Source organism: Schistocerca piceifrons, chromosome 2 (assembly GCF_021461385.2).
Source record: "Schistocerca piceifrons isolate TAMUIC-IGC-003096 chromosome 2, iqSchPice1.1, whole genome shotgun sequence".
NCBI lineage: Eukaryota > Metazoa > Arthropoda > Insecta > Orthoptera > Acrididae > Schistocerca > Schistocerca piceifrons.
Window position 1 is genome coordinate 442,226,888 of NC_060139.1, and position 23,421 is coordinate 442,250,308.

The window sequence follows — 23,421 nt, forward strand, 5'->3', positions numbered from 1 at the left end:
TGGGTCAAACAAACTAAAATTTTCAAGCGTATATATAGCACTAATAATCACCCAGCACCATAGTGCGCTATAATTGGATTACATCTACAAGAATATATGACGCCATGATCAGGTGACTACTTGTGCCATCACCTTGGATCTCTAGTGTGTATAATAATGTACTCCATGTCTGTGACTTCTACATTCATCTCCTGAATCAGCGCCGTTGTATGGTTCAATGTGTGATGTGCACCACACATGCGTTCATATATTCTTAGAGTATAATACGGAAATTCATTCCATAGTTATAAATCAGAGCTTAAAGAACCATGTAACTCTAAGAAAGGCATAATAAATTATCACACTGTTTAATATGTAACTCATTTTGCCTCTATCAAATCCACCTGCCTTGTGGCAGTATTTACCAAATAACCTTTTTTATGCACCGCTAACTTCATCATGTATCTAATCCCGCCTGTGACGCCTGCTAAAAAACTATATCACACAAAAAAACTGTCATTTGTTATCCAACTGTCTGTCCATCTGTTAAGACACTTTTTACTTAAGAAGGAGTAGACGTGTCAAGTTAAAATTTATGTCACGTACTAAGGTCTATGGCCCCTTGGTTGCGTAAAAAAGGTTATCTTCTAAGTCATTGTAATCAAAAGATATGGCGATTTATGTCACATACACTCCAGGAAATTGAAATAAGAACACCGTGAATTCATTGTCCCAGGAAGGGGAAACTTTATTGACACATTCCTGGGGTCAGATACATCACATGATCACACTGACAGAACCACAGGCACATAGACACAGGCAACAGAGCATGCACAATGTCGGCACTAGTACAGTGTATGTCCACCTTTCGCAGCAATGCAGGCTGCTATTCTCCCATGGAGACGATCTTAGAGATGCTGGATGTAGTCCTGTGGAACGGCTTGCCATGCCATTTCCACCTGGCGCCTCAGTTGGACCAGCGTTCGTGCTGAACGTTCAGACCGCGTGAGACGACGCTTCATCCAGTCCCAAACATGCTCAATGGGGGACAGATCCGGAGATCTTGCTGGCCAGGGTAGTTGACTTACACCTTCTAGAGCACGTTGGGTGGCATGGGATACATGCGGACGTGCATTGTCCTGTTGGAACAGCAAGTTCCCTTGCCGGTCTAGGAATGGTAGAACGATGGGTTCGATGACGGTTTGGATGTACCGTGCACTATTCAGTGTCCCCTCGACGATCACCAGTGGTGTACGGCCAGTGTAGGAGATCGCTCCCCACACCATGATGCCGGGTGTTGGCCCTGTGTGCCTCGGTCGTATGCAGTCCTGATTGTGGCGCTCACCTGCACGGCGCCAAACACGCATACGACCATCATTGGCACCAAGGCAGAAGCGACTCTCATCGCTGAAGACGACACGTCTCCATTCGTCCCTCCATTCACGCCTGTCGCGACACCACTGGAGGCGGGCTGCACGATGTTGGGGCGTGAGCGGAAGACGGCCTAACGGTGTGCGGGACCGTAGCCCATCTTCATGGAGACGGTTGCGAATGGTCCTCGCCGATACCCCAGGAGCAACAGTGTCCCTAATTTGCTGGGAAGTGGCGGTGCGGTCCCCTACGGCACTGAGTAGGATCCTACGGTCTTGGCGTGCATCCGTGCGTCGCTGCGGTCCGGTCCCAGGTCGACGGGCACGTGCACCTTCCGCCGACCACTGGCGACAACATCGATGTACTGTGGAGACCTCACGCCCCACGTGTTGAGCAATTCGGCGGTACGTCCACCCGGCCTCCCGCATGCTCACTATACGCCCTCGCTTAAAGTCCGTCAACTGCACATACGGTTCACGTCCACGCTGTCGCGGCATGCTACCAGTGTTAAAGACTGCGATGGAGCTCCGTATGCTACGGCAAACTGGCTGACACTGACGGCGGCGGTGCACAAATGCTGCGCAGCTAGCGCCATTCGACGGCCAACACCGCGGTTCCTGGTGTGTCCGCTGTGCCGTGCGTGTGATCATTGCTTGTACAGCCCTCTCGCAGTGTCCGGAGCAAGTATGGTGGGTCTGACACACCGGTGTCAATGTGTTCTTTTTTCCATTTCCAGGAGTGTATTTTGATAGTTGAAAACTCCTTATTAAAAGTATAAGGTACTTCCCATTGACCTGGAATCATGAGATTTGGCAAGATGCGGGGAAGGAAACTATAAAATCTGTTGTATAGCTAGAGAAGGCCGAAATGCACGCTATAAGCTCACGCAGGATGGCGTGAGGTCTGAAACAGGATACGGAATGAATGCTATAAAGAAAAGTACGTAGCTGCTGGAATACTTAACTTTAATCCATCATTTGTATACATCGTTCTTGAAGAGACATGCTTCATACGATAACTATCAATTACTATGGCGCCTTGCTAGGTCGTAGCCATTGACTTAGCTGAAGGCTATTCTAACTATCTTCTCTGCAAATAAAGAGGCTTCGTCAGTGTTGCATCGCTAGCTAAGTCGTCCGTACAACTGGGGCGAGTGCTAGTAAGTCTCTCGAGACCTGCCGTGTGGTGGCGCTCGGTCTGCGATCACTGACAGTGGCGACACGCGGGTTCGACATGTACTAATGGACCGCGGCCGATTTAAAGCTACCACCTAGCAAGTGTGGTATCTGGCGGTGACACCACAAAATCAACAGTTTGTAATTACATCACAGAAAAATATTTCTTTTGTCATTCGTTTTGCGACTTCGGACGTAAAATTAAATAATACTGGAAAGTCTTGAAATTCTCGGGATATCACTGTCGATAACAGGCGAAAATCGTTAGGATTCCCGGTGTAGCGGGGCTGGAAGTCAAGGGGCGGAACGATTCATTGAGCTTAAGGGGACTTATACTCTTCATATAGATTTTTTTTTAAACGTAGATAATCCAAAAATTAATAAAATTCAACACGCAGTAGTGTCTGAAAACATTCACTAACAAAAGTTACCCGTAATTTTAGAAAAACACAACAGTAAACACCTCTCTGTTAAACAACAGACTTGCAGCCACCAAACAGATTTGTATTTGAATACGCATGCCTATACTAGTTTCTTTGGCGCTTCAGTGTAATTGGGATCACTTAAACTTTCATAACCAGTTACTAAGAGCCCTTAAGAAACTGACAGCGGGTCTGCAATGTGCCGCAGGTGCTCCGCATCAACAAGCAGTCTATGGACGTGACGGCGACCGGGCAAGTGATCAGCCTCATGTCCAACGACGTGGCGCGCTTCGATGTGGCGTCCACGTACGCCAACTGGCTGTGGATCTCGTTCCTGCAGCTGGGCCTCGTCACCTACTGCTTGTACCGCTCCGTGTCCTGGGCGGCCTTTGCCGGCGTCGTCTACATCACTGTCATGACGGTGCCTCCACAGAGTATGCAACCAACACTGAGCTCTTCTAACGCATTCCTCTAGTGAACTTTCTCTCATACCTTCATTGAGGGAACAATACTGCAGAACTGAATTTTGCGATTTTCCGGCTTTCGGTCACTTGGTCTGCTTGGCTCAGGGAACTTGTTGCTACAACGGGATGACGCATTTTCAAATCTTTACGATGGAAAAGGAGCTCAAAGGATACCACGCAGGTCAAACAAACAAGGGGTAAATTCCGCATAACTGCAAAAGAATGAAATACCTCGTAACTGGAGCGTGCGAAGTTCTGCGAAGCTGTTGGCTAACTGTGCCGTTTCCTGCAGAGACTGCATGTCCAGGAGGCAGCGGCGAAGTGTAGAGGGCGGGACGCAGGGGAGAGGCGATTGCTGCTATAGCTATTAGCTGCCGATCAGTCTCAAAAAGGAAGTCTGACTTTCACATCCTGCTTCCAAGTGAGCAACAGTTTCTTTCTCATTGTAAACATTATCTAGTGAAAGGTTGTACAGTTTCCGCCAACTGAAGTCTTGACTCTGGAACTACTTCCTGGTGCAAGAAGTATCAGTGTCCTGTGGCTACGAGCTTTTGAATTGATGCGCCAGCCGCCACAGGGTGATGGTATCGTTTCTTCAACTGTATACAAAGTGATCAAAAAATGGCACACATCGAACAGTTATGTCTAGGGTGTGCCAGATAAGTTGCGACAACTTTGAGGGGCTGTAGAGGGTGTCTTGAGGAACAAATCGAGGATAGGAACTCTTTCTTGTCTGGAAACAATAAATGGTCAAATGGCTCTAAGCACTATGAGACTTAACATCTGAGGTCATTAGTCCCCTAGACGTACAACTACTTAAACCTATGAAACTTCCTGGCAGATTAAAACTGTGTGCCGGACCGAGACTCGAACTCGGGACCTTTGCCTCTCGCGGGCAAGGTAGGAGGCGAGGTACTGGCGGAATTAAAGCTGTGAGGACGGGGCGTGAGTCGTGCTTGGGTAGCTCAGTTCATAGAGCACTTGCCCGCGAAAAGCAAAGGTCCCGAGTTCGAGTCTCGGTCCGGCACACAGTTTTAATCTGCCAGGAAGTTTCATATCAGCGCACACTCCGCTGCAGAGTGAAAATCTCATTCTACTTAAACCTAACTAACCTAAGGACATCACACACATCCATGATTGAGGCAGGATTCGAACCTGCGACCGTAGCAGCAGCGCGGTTCCGGACTGGAGCGCCTGGAACTGCTCAGCCACAGCGCCGGCACTGGAAACATCATCCAACGACGCTAAAGGCACCGGTGTCCGCCACTAGGCCAGCCTTTCGGCAGTAAACGTGACTTCTTACGCTCACGGGCCGTAGGCGGAACATCTCGCAATCCTGTTCGTTGTCCAGTGATAGGAACTGATTGCCACGATCGCCAATGGAGAGGATGGACCTAGCTGCTGCGTACACAGACCTTGTCTTCTATGAATGCGATGCTCTGTTGCCTTCGTGAATGACTGTTTAGGACACAGGTTGCTCCTACGAACCCGAAAATAGTGGGGAATTTAGAGGATTCGAATGGTTCAAATGGCTCTGAGAACTGTGAGACTTAACATCTGAGGTCATCAGTCCCCTATAACTTAGAACTACTTAAACCTAACTAACTTAAGAACATCACACACATCCATGTCCGAGGCAGGATTCTAACCTGCGACCGTAGCAGCAGCGCGGTTCCGGACTGGATCGCCTAGAACAGCTCGGTCACAGCGGCCGGCGCTTAGAGGATTCAAGAGAAAAATAAACTGCATATGGAAATCCGTGTCTGAAACTGTCATTCATCAACGGAACAGAGCATCGAATTGATAGGAGACAAGCCTTTTCCACGTAGCAGCTAGCTCCAACTTCTCCAGTGGCGAACACAGCGAGTTGTTTCGGCTGCAGTGCGCCAGCGTACAAAGTCTCATTTGCTGCCGAAGGGATGGCCTACTGGCAGGCGCTGGCCCCTTTAACTTCGACGCTCTGTAGCGTCTCTACTGATTAAGTACTAATTTTAAGAATAATAATTACGAAGGAAATTTGCTGGCGCCGCACAAGAGGTGCAAAAATAGTGAGTTTACTCGGGAGCGTGTATCTTAGCTATTATATGCACAGTGCACACACTCCAGAATGTCAGGCTTTAGATTACAGTTCTTTGAACCATGAAGTGGTTACCTAATCTTCTTCTTTCAACCAAGGTTACAGCTTCTAGCTTGCTCGGCTTTAATCTCTTGCTTCTCCAAAGTGTTACAGATACTGATAAAGCAGATAGATCACGTGAAATAAGGTACTAGTAAGTGTAGTTGATTTTGTTCCATAATAATTAATATATTTCACATTATTAGTGCACTAAACAGAAATCTACATCCTTTGTCTATCATGTACGGGAAAAGGCAGACAGTACAAGACTGATGAAATATCCTATACGAGTTTGTACAAACATATGAAAATTAACGCACTTCATCTTTTCTCACTAGCTCCACAGGCTTGATTGCTTTGGGCTTACCGCATTTTAATCTTTGCCGAAAACTACTTACATGAATTGATCGATAAAAATAAACAGAGAAAAATAAAATATATGCCCATGAAGGTAAACCAGCATAAGTTCCAATACATGTAGTTGGATGATGTTTCCAGATACGGGTTCCTATCTTTGATTTGTTTCTCAAGGCGCTCTCTTCAATTCCTAAATTATGTTGTAACATTTCTGGGACACACTGTATCTGTACATATTACAAAAATGTCTTTTCCACATCTCCTCCTAAAACACTTGAGCGATTTCAAACAAACTTGGCACACATAACCTTACTATCAGGCAACAACCATCGTTTGGGTAAGAATCACCTACCTATCATAGTTCAGGAGATATGACGCCATAAATAATGATTTGCCTGGAAAACTTCTGCATCATGCATGATGTTTAAATTTGTTATTTCTGTGCTACTAACTCTGTTATCAATAAATTTCGCAGACGGTATTCGCATAGGCCACTAAATGCACCTACAATATTATATCACGGTACCACATATAGTTTAGGAAATATGGCGTCATAAACAATGAGAAGCATCGAAAAACTGCCGCATCAAGCATGACTTTTGTTTATTTATTCTATGCTACCAACTCTGTTAGAATCATTTGTTGCAGATAGTATTCACATATATCGCTAAATGTACCTACAAAAATAAATCATTGCACGACATATAGTTCAAGTGATATGACCTCATAAACGCTGAGATGCTTGAAAAAGATGACACATCATTTATGAAGTTTTAATTGATTTACTTTTTGCTGCGCGTCCGGGGGTAAGAATAAGCCTGAGGTATTCCTGCCTGTCGTAAGAGGCGACTAAAAGGAGTCTCTTACGTTTCAGCATGTATATGATGGTCCCCTCGGGTTTGACCTCCATCTTTTTTCAAATTTCTGTTTCTAGTCCGTGCCATTTGGGGAAGGACGCCTTACGTGGTGTTTTTTGTTTGTCCATCATGCAACCAAGATCCTGCATGCTACTTATTGTCATGTAGCGGGCTTTGCCCTCAACGCCTTATGGGTTGCCTCCTTCTTGTCTCCTGCGCTGTACCATACTTCGCGCCCACCACAATTCTGGACCATTTCAGCACCCGAAATCCAGAGCGGTTGCCAGTCCTTCGTGGTGGGGTTGTCATGTATCCTCATGGTGGTAGCCCCCTGACAACACAGGGATCGCACTGCTGATGCCAGAGCTGAGACCTTTCTGCATATGTCAAGGAGTAGGTACCCATCCTTCTGGGGCACAAGGGTTCCAGCAATGGCCATCCCGCCAGGTGGCCCTTGCTGAGGCTGGGTGGCGCCCGTGGGGAGAGCCTCTGGTCGGAGTGGGTGGCATCAGGGTGGATGACCCGCAATGAAATGGGCTTTTAATCGAATCAAGCTGGTGGTCGCTAGGCCCCAGCAGTCTCTAAGCGTGTCAGAAATGACTTAGATTATGCTACCTATGATTCCCGATCGCTCCCCTCCCTGGCTACACCTTGGGAGGACTGTCAGGCGATCAGGTCTCGTCAGACCTTTCAGGGAACGAAGCCCCAGTTTTTTGTTGACCATCTTGAAGATAGGTTTGGGGAAGTGGCAGCGTTGTCAAAAATGTGTAGCTGGTCGGTTTTGATACAGGTGGCCTCCCCAGCCCAGTTGTGGGCGCTGCTCGCCTGTGACAAGCTGGGTGAAGTCCCCGTCTTGATTAAGCCCCATAGAAGCCTTAACATGGACCAGGGTATTATTTTCCATCATGACCTCCTTTCGCAGTCGCATGAGGAGCTACGTGCCAGCCTGGAGCCATGGGGTGTTCATTTCGTCCGGTGCATGCATAGAGGACCCAAAGATAACAGGGTTGATACCATTGCCTTCATCTTGGATTTTGAGGATGACTCGTTACCTGAAAAGGTCAAGGTGTAGTTTACCGTTGCAACATGAAACCTTACGTCCCTCTTCCTATACGGTGCTTCAGGTGCTGGAGGTTTGGCCACCTCGCTGTACCTCCAGCACCACCTGCCGGGATTGCGGTCGTCCTCTGCACTTGGGCACTCCATGTATGATTTCTCCCACTTGTGTCAGCTGTGGGAAGCGCCACTACCCCTGCTCGCCTGACTGCCCTGTTCTCCATAAGGAACGGCGAATAATGGAAATCAAAATCCTGGACAGGCCCACCTTTAAGCCTAAATAACCTAAGGACATCACACACATCCATCCCCAAGGCAGGATTCGAACCTGCAACCATAGCAGCCACGTGGTTCTGGAGAGAAGCGCCTAGAACCGCTCGGCCACAGCGGCCGGCTGCCCGGTGGGGAGGGAGGGAGGGGGGGTGGCGGGGTCCGATAGCCCTGTTAATTTAGGGGGTTGCTCTTCTGAGGGAGGTACCATGAGAGCACCAGAAGGAGAGGAGCAGTCCCCCCCATCATGGACACGGGGAAAGAGTCAGGGCAGTCCTGAGGGCCCAATGGAGGTTTAACAAACGCAGGGACAGCCGTTGACAATGGGGGCAACGTAGTCGGAGTCGCAGTAATGATGCAGTCATTGGAACAGGATGAAGGCGTTCGTATTTCCCCCTTGCATTTTGATAGGTAGAAAATTGATTAGGCCTTTTTATTATTAGTTTACAGTTGTGTCCTTAATTATTTAATGAAAGAACATCACATTTAACCGATTTTGAACGTCAGGCCTTTGCACTTTTTTACATTAAGAGCTTACATCTTATTGGCGTCTCGGTATTCTTCAAAACAATACTAAAATTTGTTTCGAGAATTAAGTTTTCATCCTGCAGCGGAGAAGGCGCTGATAGGAAACTTCCTGGGACTGCTTGCCAGACCGGAGCTCGAAAGCGGGACTTTCGTCTTTCGCGGCTGAGTGCTCTACCGACTGAGCTACCTGAGCACGATTCACGACTAGTGCTCATAGATTTATTTCTACTAGTACATTATCTCCTAACTTCCAGGCTTCACTGAAGTTCTCCTGCTCTACTTGCGAGACTAGCATACGTTTCACCAAAATTTGTGTTGTTATTACTTTTCTACAGAGAAAGCTACGGTCGCAGGTTCGAATCCTGCCTCGGGCATGGATGTGTGTGTTGTCCTTAGGTTAGTTAGGTTTAAGTAGTTCTAAGTTCTAGGGGAGTGATGACCATAGATGTTAAGTCCCATAGTGCTCAGAGCCATTTTTCTACAGAGAAACACTTCACCTACCCTTGCACGCCTCGTACACAGTCGAGTGGAGGGTCTGACTCAGAGGCTCAGACATTTCTGCAACAGTGTAGGCTGCAGTTTCCTCGACATGAGCCGTACGGTGGTGGGGTTTGTGGTTCCGCTGAATAGGTCAGGAGTCCAATACACGCAGGAGGCGGCTTCACGGGCAGCAAGGACTTCGTGGCGTGGACTGGGCGGTTTTCTAGATTAGAGGGTCTCGGGAAAAAACATAAAGGGTTTCAATCTGAAAAGGTGCAGGTTGAATACTGGGAGAACTTATATCCAGGAACCATCGGTGTAGCAGTTATAAACTGTTGTAGTTTTGTTGGGAAAGTACCAGTGCTCCAAGCGCTAATAGAAAGCACTGATGGTGAGGTCGCTATAGGCACTGAAACTGGCTAAAGCCGGGGAAATTTAGTCGAAACTTTTGTGGAGGACCTAACGGTGTTTAGAAAGGATAGGCTAAATACAGTTGGCGGTGGCGTGTTTGTTGTTATTAGAAGTAATGTTCCTTGTAGCGAAATTGAAGTAGATAGTTCCTGAGAGTTAGCGTGGGTAGAGGTCATTCTTGGCAACCGGATTAAAATGACAAATTAATCCTTTTCTTGACCTCCCAACTCAGACTATTGAGTTACTGAATGGTACAAAGAAAACTTGAGTCTAACTTGAAACACGTACCCAACTCACACAATTATAGTTGGTGACTTCAATGTACCCTCGATATCTAGGCAAAAATAAACGTTTAAATCCAGAGGTACACATAAAACATCATCAGAAATTGTGCTAAACGCATTCTCTGAAAATTATTTCGAGCAATTAGTTCATGAACCCGCTCGAATAGTAAACGGTTGTGAAAACACACTTGACCTCTTCGCAACAAATAATCCTGAGATAATAACGAGCATCAAAACAGATACAAAGATTAGTAAACACAGGATTCTCGTAGCGAGACGCGAGACTCAATACTGTAACCCCCGCTGACCGCGTGCCACCGAGCGAGGTGGCGCAGTGGTTAGCACACTGGACTCGGATTCGGGAGGACGACGGTTCAATCCCGCGTCCGGCCATCCTGAATTAGGTTTTCCGCGATTTCCCTAAATCACTCCAGGCAAATGCCGGGATGGTTCCTTTGAAAGGGCACGGCCGACTTCCTTCTCCATCCTTCCCTAATCCGATGAGACCGATGATCTAGCTGTTTGGTCTCTTCCCCCAAACCAACCAACCAACCCGCTGACCGCGGTGGTCTAGCGGTACTAGGCGCTCAGTCCGGAACCACGCGACTGCTACGGTCGCAGGTTTGAATCCTGCCTCGGGCATGGATGTGTGTGATGTCCTTAGGTTAGTTAGGTTTAAGTAGTTCTAAGTTCTAGGGGGCTGATGACCACAGATGTTAAGTCCCATAGAGCTCAGAGCCATTTGAACCATTTAACCCCCAAATTCTCCAAAAATAAACGAAAAGTATACCTATTCAAAAAAGCAGATAAAAATTCGATTCCTGAGAGACAGTCTCCACTCCTTCCAAATTAGCAGTGTATGTGTAGACCAGATGTGTCTCGAATTCAGAGAGACGGTATCGGCACCAATTCAGAGCGCTGTACCAAATACACACATCAAAAAAAGTTTTGCATCACCTCGGTTCCGAGAGTTCCGGAACCTGTACAGAAAATTGAAATAGAGGTCAACATAAACATCATTTCCGCCCTTTTTATTGCTCATGAAAAGCACACGTTGCATGTTGCACCACCATACAGCGAGACCTTCAGAGGTGGTGGTCCAGATTGCTGTACACACCGATACCTCTAATACCCAGTAGCACGTCCTCTTGCATTGATGCATACCTGTATTCGTCGCAACATAATATCCAAAAGTTCATCAAGGCACTATTGGTCCAGATTGTCCCACTCCTCAATGGCGATTCGGCGTAGGTCCATCAGAGTGGTTGGTGGGTTGTCCACAAACAGCCCTTTTCAATCTAACTCAGGCATGTCCGATAGGGTTCATATCTGGAGAATATGCTGGCCACTCTAGTAGAGCGATGTCGTTATCCTGAAGGAAATCACTCACAAGATGTGTACGATGGGGGCGCGAATTGTCGTCAATGAAGACGAATGCCTCGCCAATATGCCGCCGATATGGTTGCACTATCGGTCCAGAGGATGGAATTAACGTATCGTAAAGCCGTTACGGCGCCTTCCATGACCACCAGCAGCGAACGTCGACCCCACATAATGCCACCCCAAAACATGAGGGAACCTCCACCTTGCTGCACTCGCTGGACAGTGTGTGTAAGGCGTTCAGCCTGAACGGGTTGCCTCCAAACACGTCACCGACGATTGTCTGATTGAAGGCATATGTGACACTCATCGGAGGAGAGAACGTGATGCCGATCCTGGGCGGTCCATTCGGCATGTTGTTGGGTCCACCTGTACCGCGCTGCATGGTGTCGTGGTTGCAAAGATGGACCACACCATGGACGTCGGGAGTGAAGGTGCGCATCATGCAACCTATTGCGCACAGTTTGAGTCGTAACACGACGTCCTATGGCTGCACGAAAAGCATTATTCAACATGGTGGCTGTTAGAGTTCCTCCGAGCCATAATCTGTAGGTAGCGGTCATCCACTGCAGTAGTAGCCCTTGGGCGGCCTGAGAGAGGCATGTCATCGACAGTTCCTGTCTCTCTGTATCTTCTCCATGTCCGAACAACATCGCTTTTGTTCCAACTTCCTGGCAGATTAAAACTGTGTGCCGGACCGGGACTCGAACTCGGGACCTTTGCCTTTCGCGGGCAAATGCTCTACCATCCGAGCTACCCCAACGCGACTCACGCCCCGTCCTCACAGCTTTACTTCCGCCAATACCTTCTCTCCTACTTTCCAAACTTCACAGAAGCTCTCCTGCGAACCTTGCAGAACTAGCACTCCTGGAAGAAAGGATATTGCGGAGACTTGACTTAGCCACGGCCTGGGGGATGTTACCGCTTTGGCTCACTCCGAGACGCCTGGACACTTCCCTTGTTGAGAGCCCTTCCTCGCACAAAGTAACAATGCGGACGCGAACGAACCGCGGTATTGAGCGTGTAGGCATGGTTGAGCTACAGACAACACGAGCCGTGTACATCCCTCCTGGTGGAATGACTCGAACTGATCGTCTGTAGGACCCACCTCGTCTAATAGGCGCTGCTCTTGCATGGTTGTTTACATCTTTTAGCGGGTTTAGTGGCACCTCTGAACAGTCAAAGGGACTGTGTGCGTGATACAATATGTGCAGTCAACATCTATCTTCTGGAGCTCTGGGAACCAGAGTGTTGCAAATTTTTTTTTTTTTGATGTGTTTAATTTAAGACACGATGGAAGTGATCCCCCGTGGCACACAAAACAGAACACTGTTGCAGGAATATCGAAAAAAGCATGCCATATTTAATCGAATGCAAAATCTCCAAAATTGGCGATTTTTTGCAGAAACTCGAAATTTAGTGCACACTTCAATGCGAGATGGTTGTAACAGTTTCCAACGAAACCTTGTCTCGAAACCTGGAAGAAAATCTAGAGAGGTTCTGGTCGTATGTAAAGTATGCTAGCGGCAAGACACAATCAGTGCCCTCTTTGCGTTATAGAAATGGAAATACAATCGATAAGTGTTACTAAAGCAAAGTTACCAAACATAGCCTTCGGAAATTCCTTCACCAAAGAAAACGAAATAAATATTCCAGAATTCGAGTCAAGAACAACTGCCAACATGAATAAGTTTTGATATCATCGGAGGAGTAGTTAAATCACTTAATAAAAGCAAGTTTTCTGGTCCAGACTGTATACCAGTTAGGTTCATTTCAGAGTATGCTGATGCATCAGCTCCACAGTTAAGTCATATACAGCCGATCGCTTGACGAAAGATCCGTACCCAGACACTGGAAAGTTGCGCAGGTCACACCAATATTCAAGAAAGGTAGTAGGAGTAATCCACTAAATTACAGGCCCATATCGTTAACGTCGATATGCAGCAGGATTATGCAACATATATTGTGTTCGGACATGGTGACTGAGCTCGAGGACAACGCTCTGTTGACGCACAGTCAACACGGATTTAGGAAACATTGTTCTTGCGAAACACAACTATTTCTTTAATCGCATGAAGTGTTGAATGCTATAGACAAGCGATTTCTAATTGATTCCGTATTTCTAAATTTCCAGTAAGCTTTCGACACCTTCCCTCACAAACGGCTTGTAATCAAATTGCGTGCTTATGGAATATCGTCTCAATTATGCGACTGGATTCATGATTTCCTGTCAGAGAGATCACAGTTCATAGTAACTGACGGAAAGACATCGACTAAAAGGGAAGTTATTTCTGGAATTCTGGTATTAAACGCCCTCTTCTGTTCCTTATCTATATAAATGATTTAGGAGACAATCTGAGCAGCAGATGACGCTGTCGTTTGCCGCCTAGTGATCGGAAGATTAAAACAAATTTCAAAAGATTTAGAAAAGATATCTGTATGCTACGGAAATTGGCAAATGACTGTAAATAATGGAAAGTGTCAGGTCAACCAGATGAGTGCTAAAACAAATCTGTCGAAATTCAGTTACACGAAAAAACAATGAAATATAAATGCGTAAATTCAACTATATACCTGCGATTTACAATTACGAACAACTTAAATGGTAAAGATGACACAGAAAGTGTTACAGCGAAAGCGAACCAAAGACTGCGTTTTATTGGCAGAACACTTAGAAGATGAAACATATCTACACTTGTGACTTAACGAGCATTTATTTCCCATTTAAATATATGGCTGAGAGAGTCAACGTTCAGGAATTGTAAGATGAACACAGTCATCCAGGACCGTGTACCACAAAGAGCGCAGATTCGCCACGAGATAGGGAAATTCACAGGCGTGCTGTAATGTGTGAGTGAGACGGACAAAAACCTACGTCATAGGGAAACCCCGTAGAGGTCGTTTGTGGCCAGGAAGACGTAGCAGTTTTAAATATCGCGGACCTAATATCGGCCATAAAGGGGAACATTTATGAAAATTATTTAATTCTGTAGTAATTCAGGGAATGAAGCCACAGTAATTTTAATCTACCATCCTTCCTGAATTTTCATGGTGATCCCAATAAAACATGAATATTGGTCATATCTACAATAGTTTAGGATTTACTGTTGAAGTGAAATTAACAAGTTTTGTAACAAAGACCTGAATGCTAAAATCTGAACGCTTTGGTCGACCTTAACGATCGATATTTTATGTAGAAGTGCATCATTAAAATGACAAATGTTGTAAATATCAACTCTGTAACTTTATTTGTTTAAAAGATATAGTAAGTTTAAAGTATCAATGTTTTTAGTTAAGCATCGTATTATCATTTCCTTCACACAAAACACATTGAACGATGACATCACGACACCTTATTTCATCATTAGGTAGTAGAATATTTCTTGTAAAGTTTAGTGCATAAAAGTTACTTTTGGTCTTTATTTATTTATCAGAAAGCACATTGGTGCAAGGCTATTGGCTGTGACATTCAAAGTTAAGAAGGAAATTGTACTGGTTTTATTTAAAAGAAATTACCGTTTATTATGTAATGTATATTATTGTTACTTTACTTAGAACGTGAAAGTGGTCAAGCTTTGATTGTTTAAACATGTTAAAATGTAAAATAATGTAGCCAATCAGATGGACGGCTTCAGGAAAGGGAACTGCCCGAGTCAGTTGAGCGACGATGCTCGGCACGCCTGGAACGCGGCGGGGGACGGGCAGAGGGACAGTTCTGGTCTAGACACCAAAGGGTAGAGTGCTGGTCGAGAAGCGAAGGCGGACGGTCGGTCTTCAGGTAGCTAGGAAGTGAAACGACTTAGAAACTTCCTCGTTGTGTGGTATCGCGGAACTTAGTCTCTGAACGGTGAGCAGCCGCACGCCTGGCGTGATCTCTAACTTTTCGCGAAGATAACGAGGTGAAGTATTGGACTTGTATTTCGCGATGAGATTGTGAATGATCGAACTGTATTAGATGGATATGCACTCGAGTGTAATAGTAATTCTAAATACGACCACATTCGCTATTAGTTTGCTTTCTGAATAAACATTACTCTAACCAAATCGCAACTGTGTGGCCTACATCATTTATGGGTCATTAATTCAGTTCCCGATATTCTTATGTTATTATATATTAACTTTGTATTTCGCAAACTTGGCATCAGCCAGACAATTTAACCAAAGGGCGTGTAATGCGACACGTGCGGTTCAACCCCTAGACTAGTCTGAGCAAGACATTTCGACGAAGAGGATCCGCACGTGGGCCCGAACGTCTTTGGGATGTTACCTCGCACACTGAAGAGCCGAAGAAGCTGGTACACCTGCCCAGTACCCGCGAGCACGCAGAAGTGCTACAATACGACGTGACATGCACTCGACTAATGTCTGAAGTATTGCTGGAGGGGACTGATACCATGGATCTTGCAGGGCTGTCCATAAATCCATAAGAGTACGAGGGGTGGAGATCTCTTCTGAACAGCACGGTGCAAGGCATCCCAGATATGCTCAATAATGTTCAAATCTGGGTAGTTTGGTCACCAGCAGTAGTGTTTAAACTCAGAAGAATGTTCCTGGAGCAACTATATAGCAATTCTTGACGTATGGGGTGTTACATTTTCCTGTTGGAATGCCCAAGTCTGTCGGAATGCATAATGGTCAAGAAAGGATACAGATGATCATACAGGGTCCATGGATTCATGAGGTTGTCTCCATACCTGTACACATCCATCCACTCGATACAATTTCAAACAAGACTCGTCCGACCAGGCAACAAGTTTCCAGTTGTCAACAGTCGAATGTCTGTGTTGACGTGTCCAGGCGAAGCGTAAGGCTTTGTGTCTTGCCGTCATCGCGGGTACACGAGTGGGCCTTCTGCTTCGTAAGCCAATATCGATGATGTTTCCTTGAATGGTTCGCGCGCTGACACTTGTTGATGGCCCAGCATTGAAATCTGCAGCAATTTGCGGGAGGTTTGCACTTCATTCACGTTGAACGATCCTCTTCGGTCATCGTTGGTTCCGGTCTTCCGGCCGCAGAGATGTCGGAGATTTGATGTTTTACCCGATTCCTGATATTCACGGTGGGATTTGATGTTTTACCGGATTCCCGATATTAACGGTACACTCGTGAAATGGTCGTATAGGAAAATCCCCACTTCATCGCTATCTCGGAGATGCTGTGTCCCATCGTTCGTGAGTTCAAACTTACTTAAATCTTGATAACCTGCAATTGTAGCAGCAGTAACCGATGTAACAACTGCGCCAGACACTTGCTGTCTTATACAGGTGTTGCCGACCGCAGCACCGTATTCTACCTGTTTACATATCTCTGTTTTTGAATACGCATGCCTATATCAGTTTGTTTGGCTCTTCAGTGTATTAAAGAGACTGCCCAGGCTATGCTTGCCAGTCCTCTTTTGGAGTACTGTTGTACGGTCTGGGGTCGTTACCAAATAAGGTTAACGGTGTACACGAAGAAAGTTCAAAGACGGGCAACACGTTTCGTACTGTTGAGAAATAGTGGTGAGAGTACCACAGACATGATACAGGGTTTGGGGTGGACATCATTAAAACAAAGACGTTTCTCGTTGCCGAAGGATAATCTCAAGAAATTTCAGTCACCAACTGTCTTCTCCGAATGCGAAAACATTTTGTTGACGCCGACCTAGATAGGAAGCAATGATCATCATAATGAAAAGGGAAATCAGAGCTCGCAGGGAGAGACCAGGCGTTCGTCTTTTCCGCGCGCTGTTCAGGGGAGGAATAATAGAGAATTACTGTGAAGTTTGTTTGATGAACACTTTGCAAGGCACTTCAGTGTGGATTGCAGAGTATCCGTGTAGATGTACGAGAACTACGAAGCTTATTTCAGTCAGTGCTCGCATAAATTGTGTAACGCCTATACTGCTGTCAATCCAGGACCCATTATCAATAGCTCACAAACAATTCACAGCTATCGATAGTTAATTGTCAGTTAAATAATTTGTATTTGCTCTCCTGAAATAAATTTTAAAATTAATAACAATGTACCGACTGAGGCTCTTCGTCAATAACCGTGCAAAATTGAACAAGTGATCTACGAAAATCTAAGATTGCAATGAATACAACTTAAGTATTGCCTTATCACACTTGGCAGAGGCACACCCAAATTTTCTTCTGATTCTCTGTTCGGGAAGACTTTCACGTTCTTTCTGCTAAACTGCAAATCTAGTCGCATGTCAGTCCCATAGGAACATCTTCTCTTTCTTTTCTGTGCAGTACCGAAGGGTGAAAGGTTCCAAAAATAAAAAAAATCATGTAACTCACGTTATTAACGCTTAATTGCTTCGTAGAGTATCGTATTTGTGGAGCGCAAGCTGAGTTTTGCAAGCTGCTTCATTTCGGAATACATACTGATTTCCAAGGGCTATGATATTCGAACTAGTAATGTGTTGTAGCATTATAACTGGGACCGATATGCACGGTTAACTCCACTGATTAATTACGTACATGTGTAGCTTAACACCATAGCAGCATCAAATTCACGAACTAGGTTAACGATCGTCGATTCGGTACGCCCCCAGAACATGAGAGTGGTTTTTATGTAGTTTCCCACGCACGTCTTTTCAAGTTTCTATTAGTTCTCCGTTCCTGAGATACATAAATATTTCAAATACATACAAAAGAAGTACCATTCTCAGATATATATCGTGCACAACTATCCTCCCTTTGGGTGACTGACGGCACATTAATGGGATGCTGCAGCGAAAAAAGTAACTGACGAGTGTGGATTAGTGTCGGGCCATCTTTAACTGACCCTGTCACAGGGGAGAATAACGCCGAAGAAATAAAAAGAAGAAGAGCCAAGTAGATCAAATATCCAGTCTCTTGTAAACGCGTGTAGCTTATGGCTGCTTCCTCTCACAGGAATCGCTTTTCTGGTCAGAGATTCTCCGGTAAATTCGGTAAATTGATATGAAATGATAATAATTTACCTGTAGCACCAAGACAGTAACTGACAGGGACTCTGTTGGGATACGGAACTACTAATATTAATATATTGCAGAGCATTAAAATCGGAGCACCATGAAGACGGCATTCAGCAAGATAATGTCAAATTGGTATGAAGTGTACTATATTCTCAGATGTGCAAACTGTTAGAATTTTAACGCAATCGCACCAAATGAATGGGAGTAACGCCACGTACATTCTGTACGTAGTGAAAGATTACTCAGCACGATTCTCACTCCGAAATCACAATCTGAATGCCGGTTATTCATGAGAAGATCGTTTATGCCTCGTGTTCGAAGGAAAAAGATCTCCCAGCATCTGTCGGGATTCGAAGTGGCCTGATCGTGGTTTATCGAGACTGCGTTTTATCGTTCCTCAATATTGCTGCTCACGTTGTTTCCGTTTCCACGATTGACATGCGAATCAGCACTCGATAGCTTCAAGATGACCATACTCAGTGCCATGTAGGATCTCAACGGCGCTACGTAAATAGTGCTCGGGAGGATTGACACAGTGTCTCTTGGCCGTGCGGGATTATACAGCGACGCCACGCCCTTCCGTGGTGCGGTAACAGATGGGGTGATCCCGTAAATCAGTTAAATTATGTTGTTAAGATAAACTGTTGTTTGTTCACTGGTGTGATTTATTAGAAGAGTTGCAGCGGGACGGAAGAGGAAGTGACTTGGAATACCTTTATTATAAGATATAGTTGAAAAAATTTCCACCGTAGCTGAATGTGCGCGTATTACCGTTTCATTTTACGTTGTGTTGAGGAGACACGCAGAATTCGCGGTTGAATAGCAATAACTTGGGTGATGTGCGACCGAGTGAAATTGCAAGACAATGCGAGGAAATATACTGAAGAGCCAAAGAAACTGGTACACATGCCTAATATCGTCTTTAGGGCCCTCGCGAGCACGCAGAAGTGCCACAACACGACGTGGAGTGGACTCGATTAATGTCTAAAGTACTGCAGGAGGGACACCATGAATCCTTCAGGGCTGACCATAAATCGCTAAGAGTAAGAGGGGGTTGAGATCCCTTCTGAACAGCACGTTGCAAGGCATCCCAGATATACTCAATAATATTCATGTCTGGAGATTTTGGTGGTCAGTGGAAGTGTTTAAATTTAGAAGAGAGTTCCTAGAGCCACTCTGCAGAAATTCTGGGCGTGTGGGATGTCGCATTGTCCTGCTGGAATTGCCCAAGTTTGTCGGAATTCACAATGGACACGAATGGATGCAGGTGATCAGACATGGTGCTTACACGTGTGCCACCTGTCACAGTCGTATCTAGACGTATCAGGGGCCCCATCTCCAATTGTATACGCCCCACACCATTACAGAGCTCCCACCGACTTGAACAGTCCCCTGCTGACATGCAGGGTTCATGGAATTCGTGAGGTTGTCTTCATACCCGTACACGTCCATCCGCTCGATACAATTTGAAACGAGACTCGACCGACCAGGCAACATGTTTACAGCCATCAACAGACGAATGTACTAATCCAGAATGAGATTTTCACTCTGCAACGGTGTGTGCGCTGATATGAAACTTCCTGGCAGATTAAAGCTGTGTGCCGGACCGAGACTCGAGTTCGAGTTCGAGTCTCGGTCTGGCACACAGTTTTAATCTGCCAGGAAGTTTCATATCAGCGCACACTCCTCTGCAGAGTGAAAATCTCATTCTGGAAACATCCCCAAGGCTGTGGCTAAGCCATGTCTCCGCAATATCCTTTCTTTCAGGAGTGCTAGTTCTACAAGGTTCGCAGGAGAGCTTCTGTAAAGTTTGGAAGGTAGGAGGCGAGGTACTGGCAGAAGTAAAGCTGTGAGGACGGGGCATGAGTCGTGCTTGGGTAGCTTAGATGGTAGAGCATTTACCCGCGAAAGGCAAAGGTTCCGAGTTCGAGTCTCGGTCCGGCACACAGTTTTAATCTGCCAGGAAGTTTCGAATGTACTAACGTCGATGTTGAGGGGCCCAGGCGAGGCGTAAAGCTTTGTGTCGTGCAGTCATCAAGGGTTTACGAGTGGGCCTTCGGCTTCGAAATCCCATATCGATGATGTTTCACTGAATGGTTCGCGCGCTGACACTTGTTGATGGCTCAATACTGAAATCTGCAGCAATTTGCAGAAGGGTTGCAATTATGTCACGTTGAACGATTCTCTTCAGTCGTCGTTGGTCCCGTTCTTGCAGGATCTTTTTCCGGCCGCGGTGGTGTCGGAGATCAGATGTTTTACCAGATTCCTGATATTCACGGTACATTCGTGAAATGGTCGTACAGGAAAATCTACACTTAATCGCTACCTCGGAGATGCCGTGTCCCTTCGCTCTTCCTCCGACTATAACACCACGTTCAGTTTCCCTAGAACCTTGATAACCTGGCGTTGAGGCAGCAGTAACCGATCTAACGACTGCGCCAGACACTTACTGTCTTATATAGTCGTTGCAGAGCCGTATTTTGCCTGTTTACATATCTCAGTATTTGAATACGCATGCGTATACCAGTTTCTTTGGCGCTTCGGTGTATATCACACCGCACGGCACGAAAAAATCTAGCTTTGAATACAAATGAAATCAGACTACAGACTCTAAATTATGCTGACGGAAGAAAATCGCAACGCCAAAAAATTAGTAATGAAGAGTAATGAAATTTCGAGAATACAACTGTCTATGTAACATATTTAAGGAGTGAACATTGTAAGGTCACAGTTTAATGTAAGGAAGAGATAAGCAATTGGAAATGTGAAATTATGGTACATTAATAACCGATGTAAGCGCCAGAATGTTGAAACCATTAAAACAAACGTGCATGCATTGTGTTGTACAGGTGCCGGATGTCATTTCGTGGGATGGAATTCCATTCTTGTTGCAGTTGGCCGGTCGATACAGAGACGGTTAACGCTGTTTTTGGGTGACGTTGGAGTTGCTGTCAGATGATGTACCATATGTGCTGGATTGAAGGCAGATATGTCGAGACTCTATAGAGCATGTTGGATTACAACAGCGGTATGTGGGCGCGTGTTATCCTGTTTCAAAGCACCCTCTGGACTATTGTTCATCAGTGGGAGCACGACAGGTTTTAGCACCAGACTGAGGTACAGTTTTTCAGTCAGGATGCACGGGAGTGCTCCTGCTGACAGACGAAATCACACACCAGACCATAACTTTAGGTGCGGGTCGAGTGTATCTAGCCCGCAGACAGGTTGGTTGCAGGCTCTCAACTGACGGCCGTCTAACCACTCTGGCCATCACTAGTACCGGGGCAGAACTATCTTTCATCAGGAAACACAACAGAGCTCCATCCTGCACTCCGCCGGCCTGAGTGGCCGAACGGTTCTAGGCGCTACAGTCTGGAACCGCGCGACCGGTATGGTCGCAGGTTCGAGTCCTGCCTCGGGCATGGATGTGTGTGATGTCCTTAGGTTGGTTAGGTTTAAGTAGTTCTAAGTTCTAGGCGACTGATGACCTGAGAAGTTAAGCCCATAGTGCTCAGAGCCATCTGAACCACCCTGCACTCCAATGAGCTCTCACTTGACACTACTGAAGTCGCGACAGGTGGGGGTTTCTGTTGAGTGGAATGCACGCTACAGGGCTGTCCTTGAAGTAACCGATTTTTAACGGTGCACTGTGGCGCCAATTGCTGCTCAAATTGCTGTCCTACGAAGAACACGATGGTCTTCCCTCCCAGTAGTGACACATGACCGTCCGGAGCCCGATCTCCTTCCGACCATACATTCCCGTGACCATCGTTGCCAGCAGTCATGTGCAGTGGTTACATTTCTGAATAGGATTTTTGCAATATCGCAGAAGGAATATCCAAGTTATCATAGCCCCGTGACACGATCTTGTTCAAACTGAGTGAGGTGTTGATAATAGTGTTTTTGTCGCCTTAAAGGCATTCTTGACTAACATCAACTCATCACATCCTATCTCGAAGATAAGTAACGCTCACAACCGTTACCGCGTGTATTTAAAGCAAACTTGATTCGCATCCTCATAATGGCGCTACTAGCGCCTTTCTTATGCGACTGGTATGAAATTCGAATAGACATTATCTCTGAGATGTAGAAACACGCCTATCAACCTTCTTGGCGTTGCGATTTTTTTCCGTCAGTGTACGTGAAGTAATTTGTCATGTGATCGTATGCGGGTGGCGCGTAGTCATCACATCACCGAATCTATGCTTTACAGTGAAAAAGTATGGCTGAAACATGATCTGCTATCAGACAGATAAGCATGGATACAGAACAGGAATAGGAGATGAAAGTACGCTCGTAGTCTGCCGAAGGTCTGAAGGACTCGAACATCTGTCGCCTGTTTTAAAAGAAGACCAATGAAATTGCGGGAGTGATGCTGCCACAGTCGACTCGAGAAAATACTCGTGTGCTGTAAGAGGCGCGCCGACGGTGGGTCGCCCGACGACCACACCGAACGCACGAGCGGCCCCACCCGTCTGGCTGGCCGCTGCCTCATCTTTCCCTGTATACGGAATACTCATTGCCTTGTACCTACCTAGTGTCAGCGGCTGCGTATCCAGGAGCGTAGTACACTTCATAACAATTTGTGGTCTCAGAATGGATAAATACTGTACGGTTTTCAAGGGTATTTTGTACCACTCTTCCTGCAAAACAGTGGAAGCTCAGGTAACGATTGTAGAACTGGATAGCGATCACGCATCCTCCTCCCCAAAGTAGACCGTCAGATTCAATCAAATTGAGATGGGCGATTGTGGAGGACAGGGAGATGCGACAATTCATCCCCCTGATCGCAAAACGAGACATGGCCGACGCGAACTGTGTGAACAGGGAACCTGTCGTCTTGGACTCAGCATCACCATTGGCAAGCAAACATTGTACCATGGGATGGACCTGATAAGCCAAAATGGTCATATAATCCTAGGAAGTAGTCCGACAGACCCACGGAATAACGCGATATGGTTGCCGAACCCCTGTCATGGTTTCTCTGCGGATGTAAACTCGGCCAGAAGTTGGAAACATAGTGAGACACGACACATTCGACGAAATGATATTAACTCATTGCTCCATTGTACAGGTATTATGGCTTCGAAGTCATATTTTTGCAATTTTGGGCATTTGCGTCACTTATGAGTGATTTTGTAGTTCCAGCTCACCATAAATTCCCACTTTATGGAGCTCCTCGCTTTGTGTTGTTCTGGTGCTGACAAGGTAAGCAAGTGCGACATACAGTTCTGCAGTGTCTTTTGCAGCTGCCGCCCTCTTACTTTTTGCTACAATCCTCTTCAACGAACATCCATCACGATCATTTAATACACACTTTCGTCC

The 23,421-nt window shown here is 45.9% G+C and overlaps 1 protein-coding gene across 1 annotated transcript in view; it reads left to right on the forward strand.

The window, feature by feature from the left end:
• Window positions 1-23,421, forward strand: part of LOC124775458 (probable multidrug resistance-associated protein lethal(2)03659) — a 263,350-nt gene that overhangs the window by 58,776 nt on the left and 181,153 nt on the right. Inside the window, exon 3 of the mRNA XM_047250291.1 lies at window positions 3,135-3,381. Coding sequence (XP_047106247.1) covers window positions 3,135-3,381 — 247 coding nt within the window. The remainder of the gene's footprint in view (window positions 1-3,134; window positions 3,382-23,421) is intronic.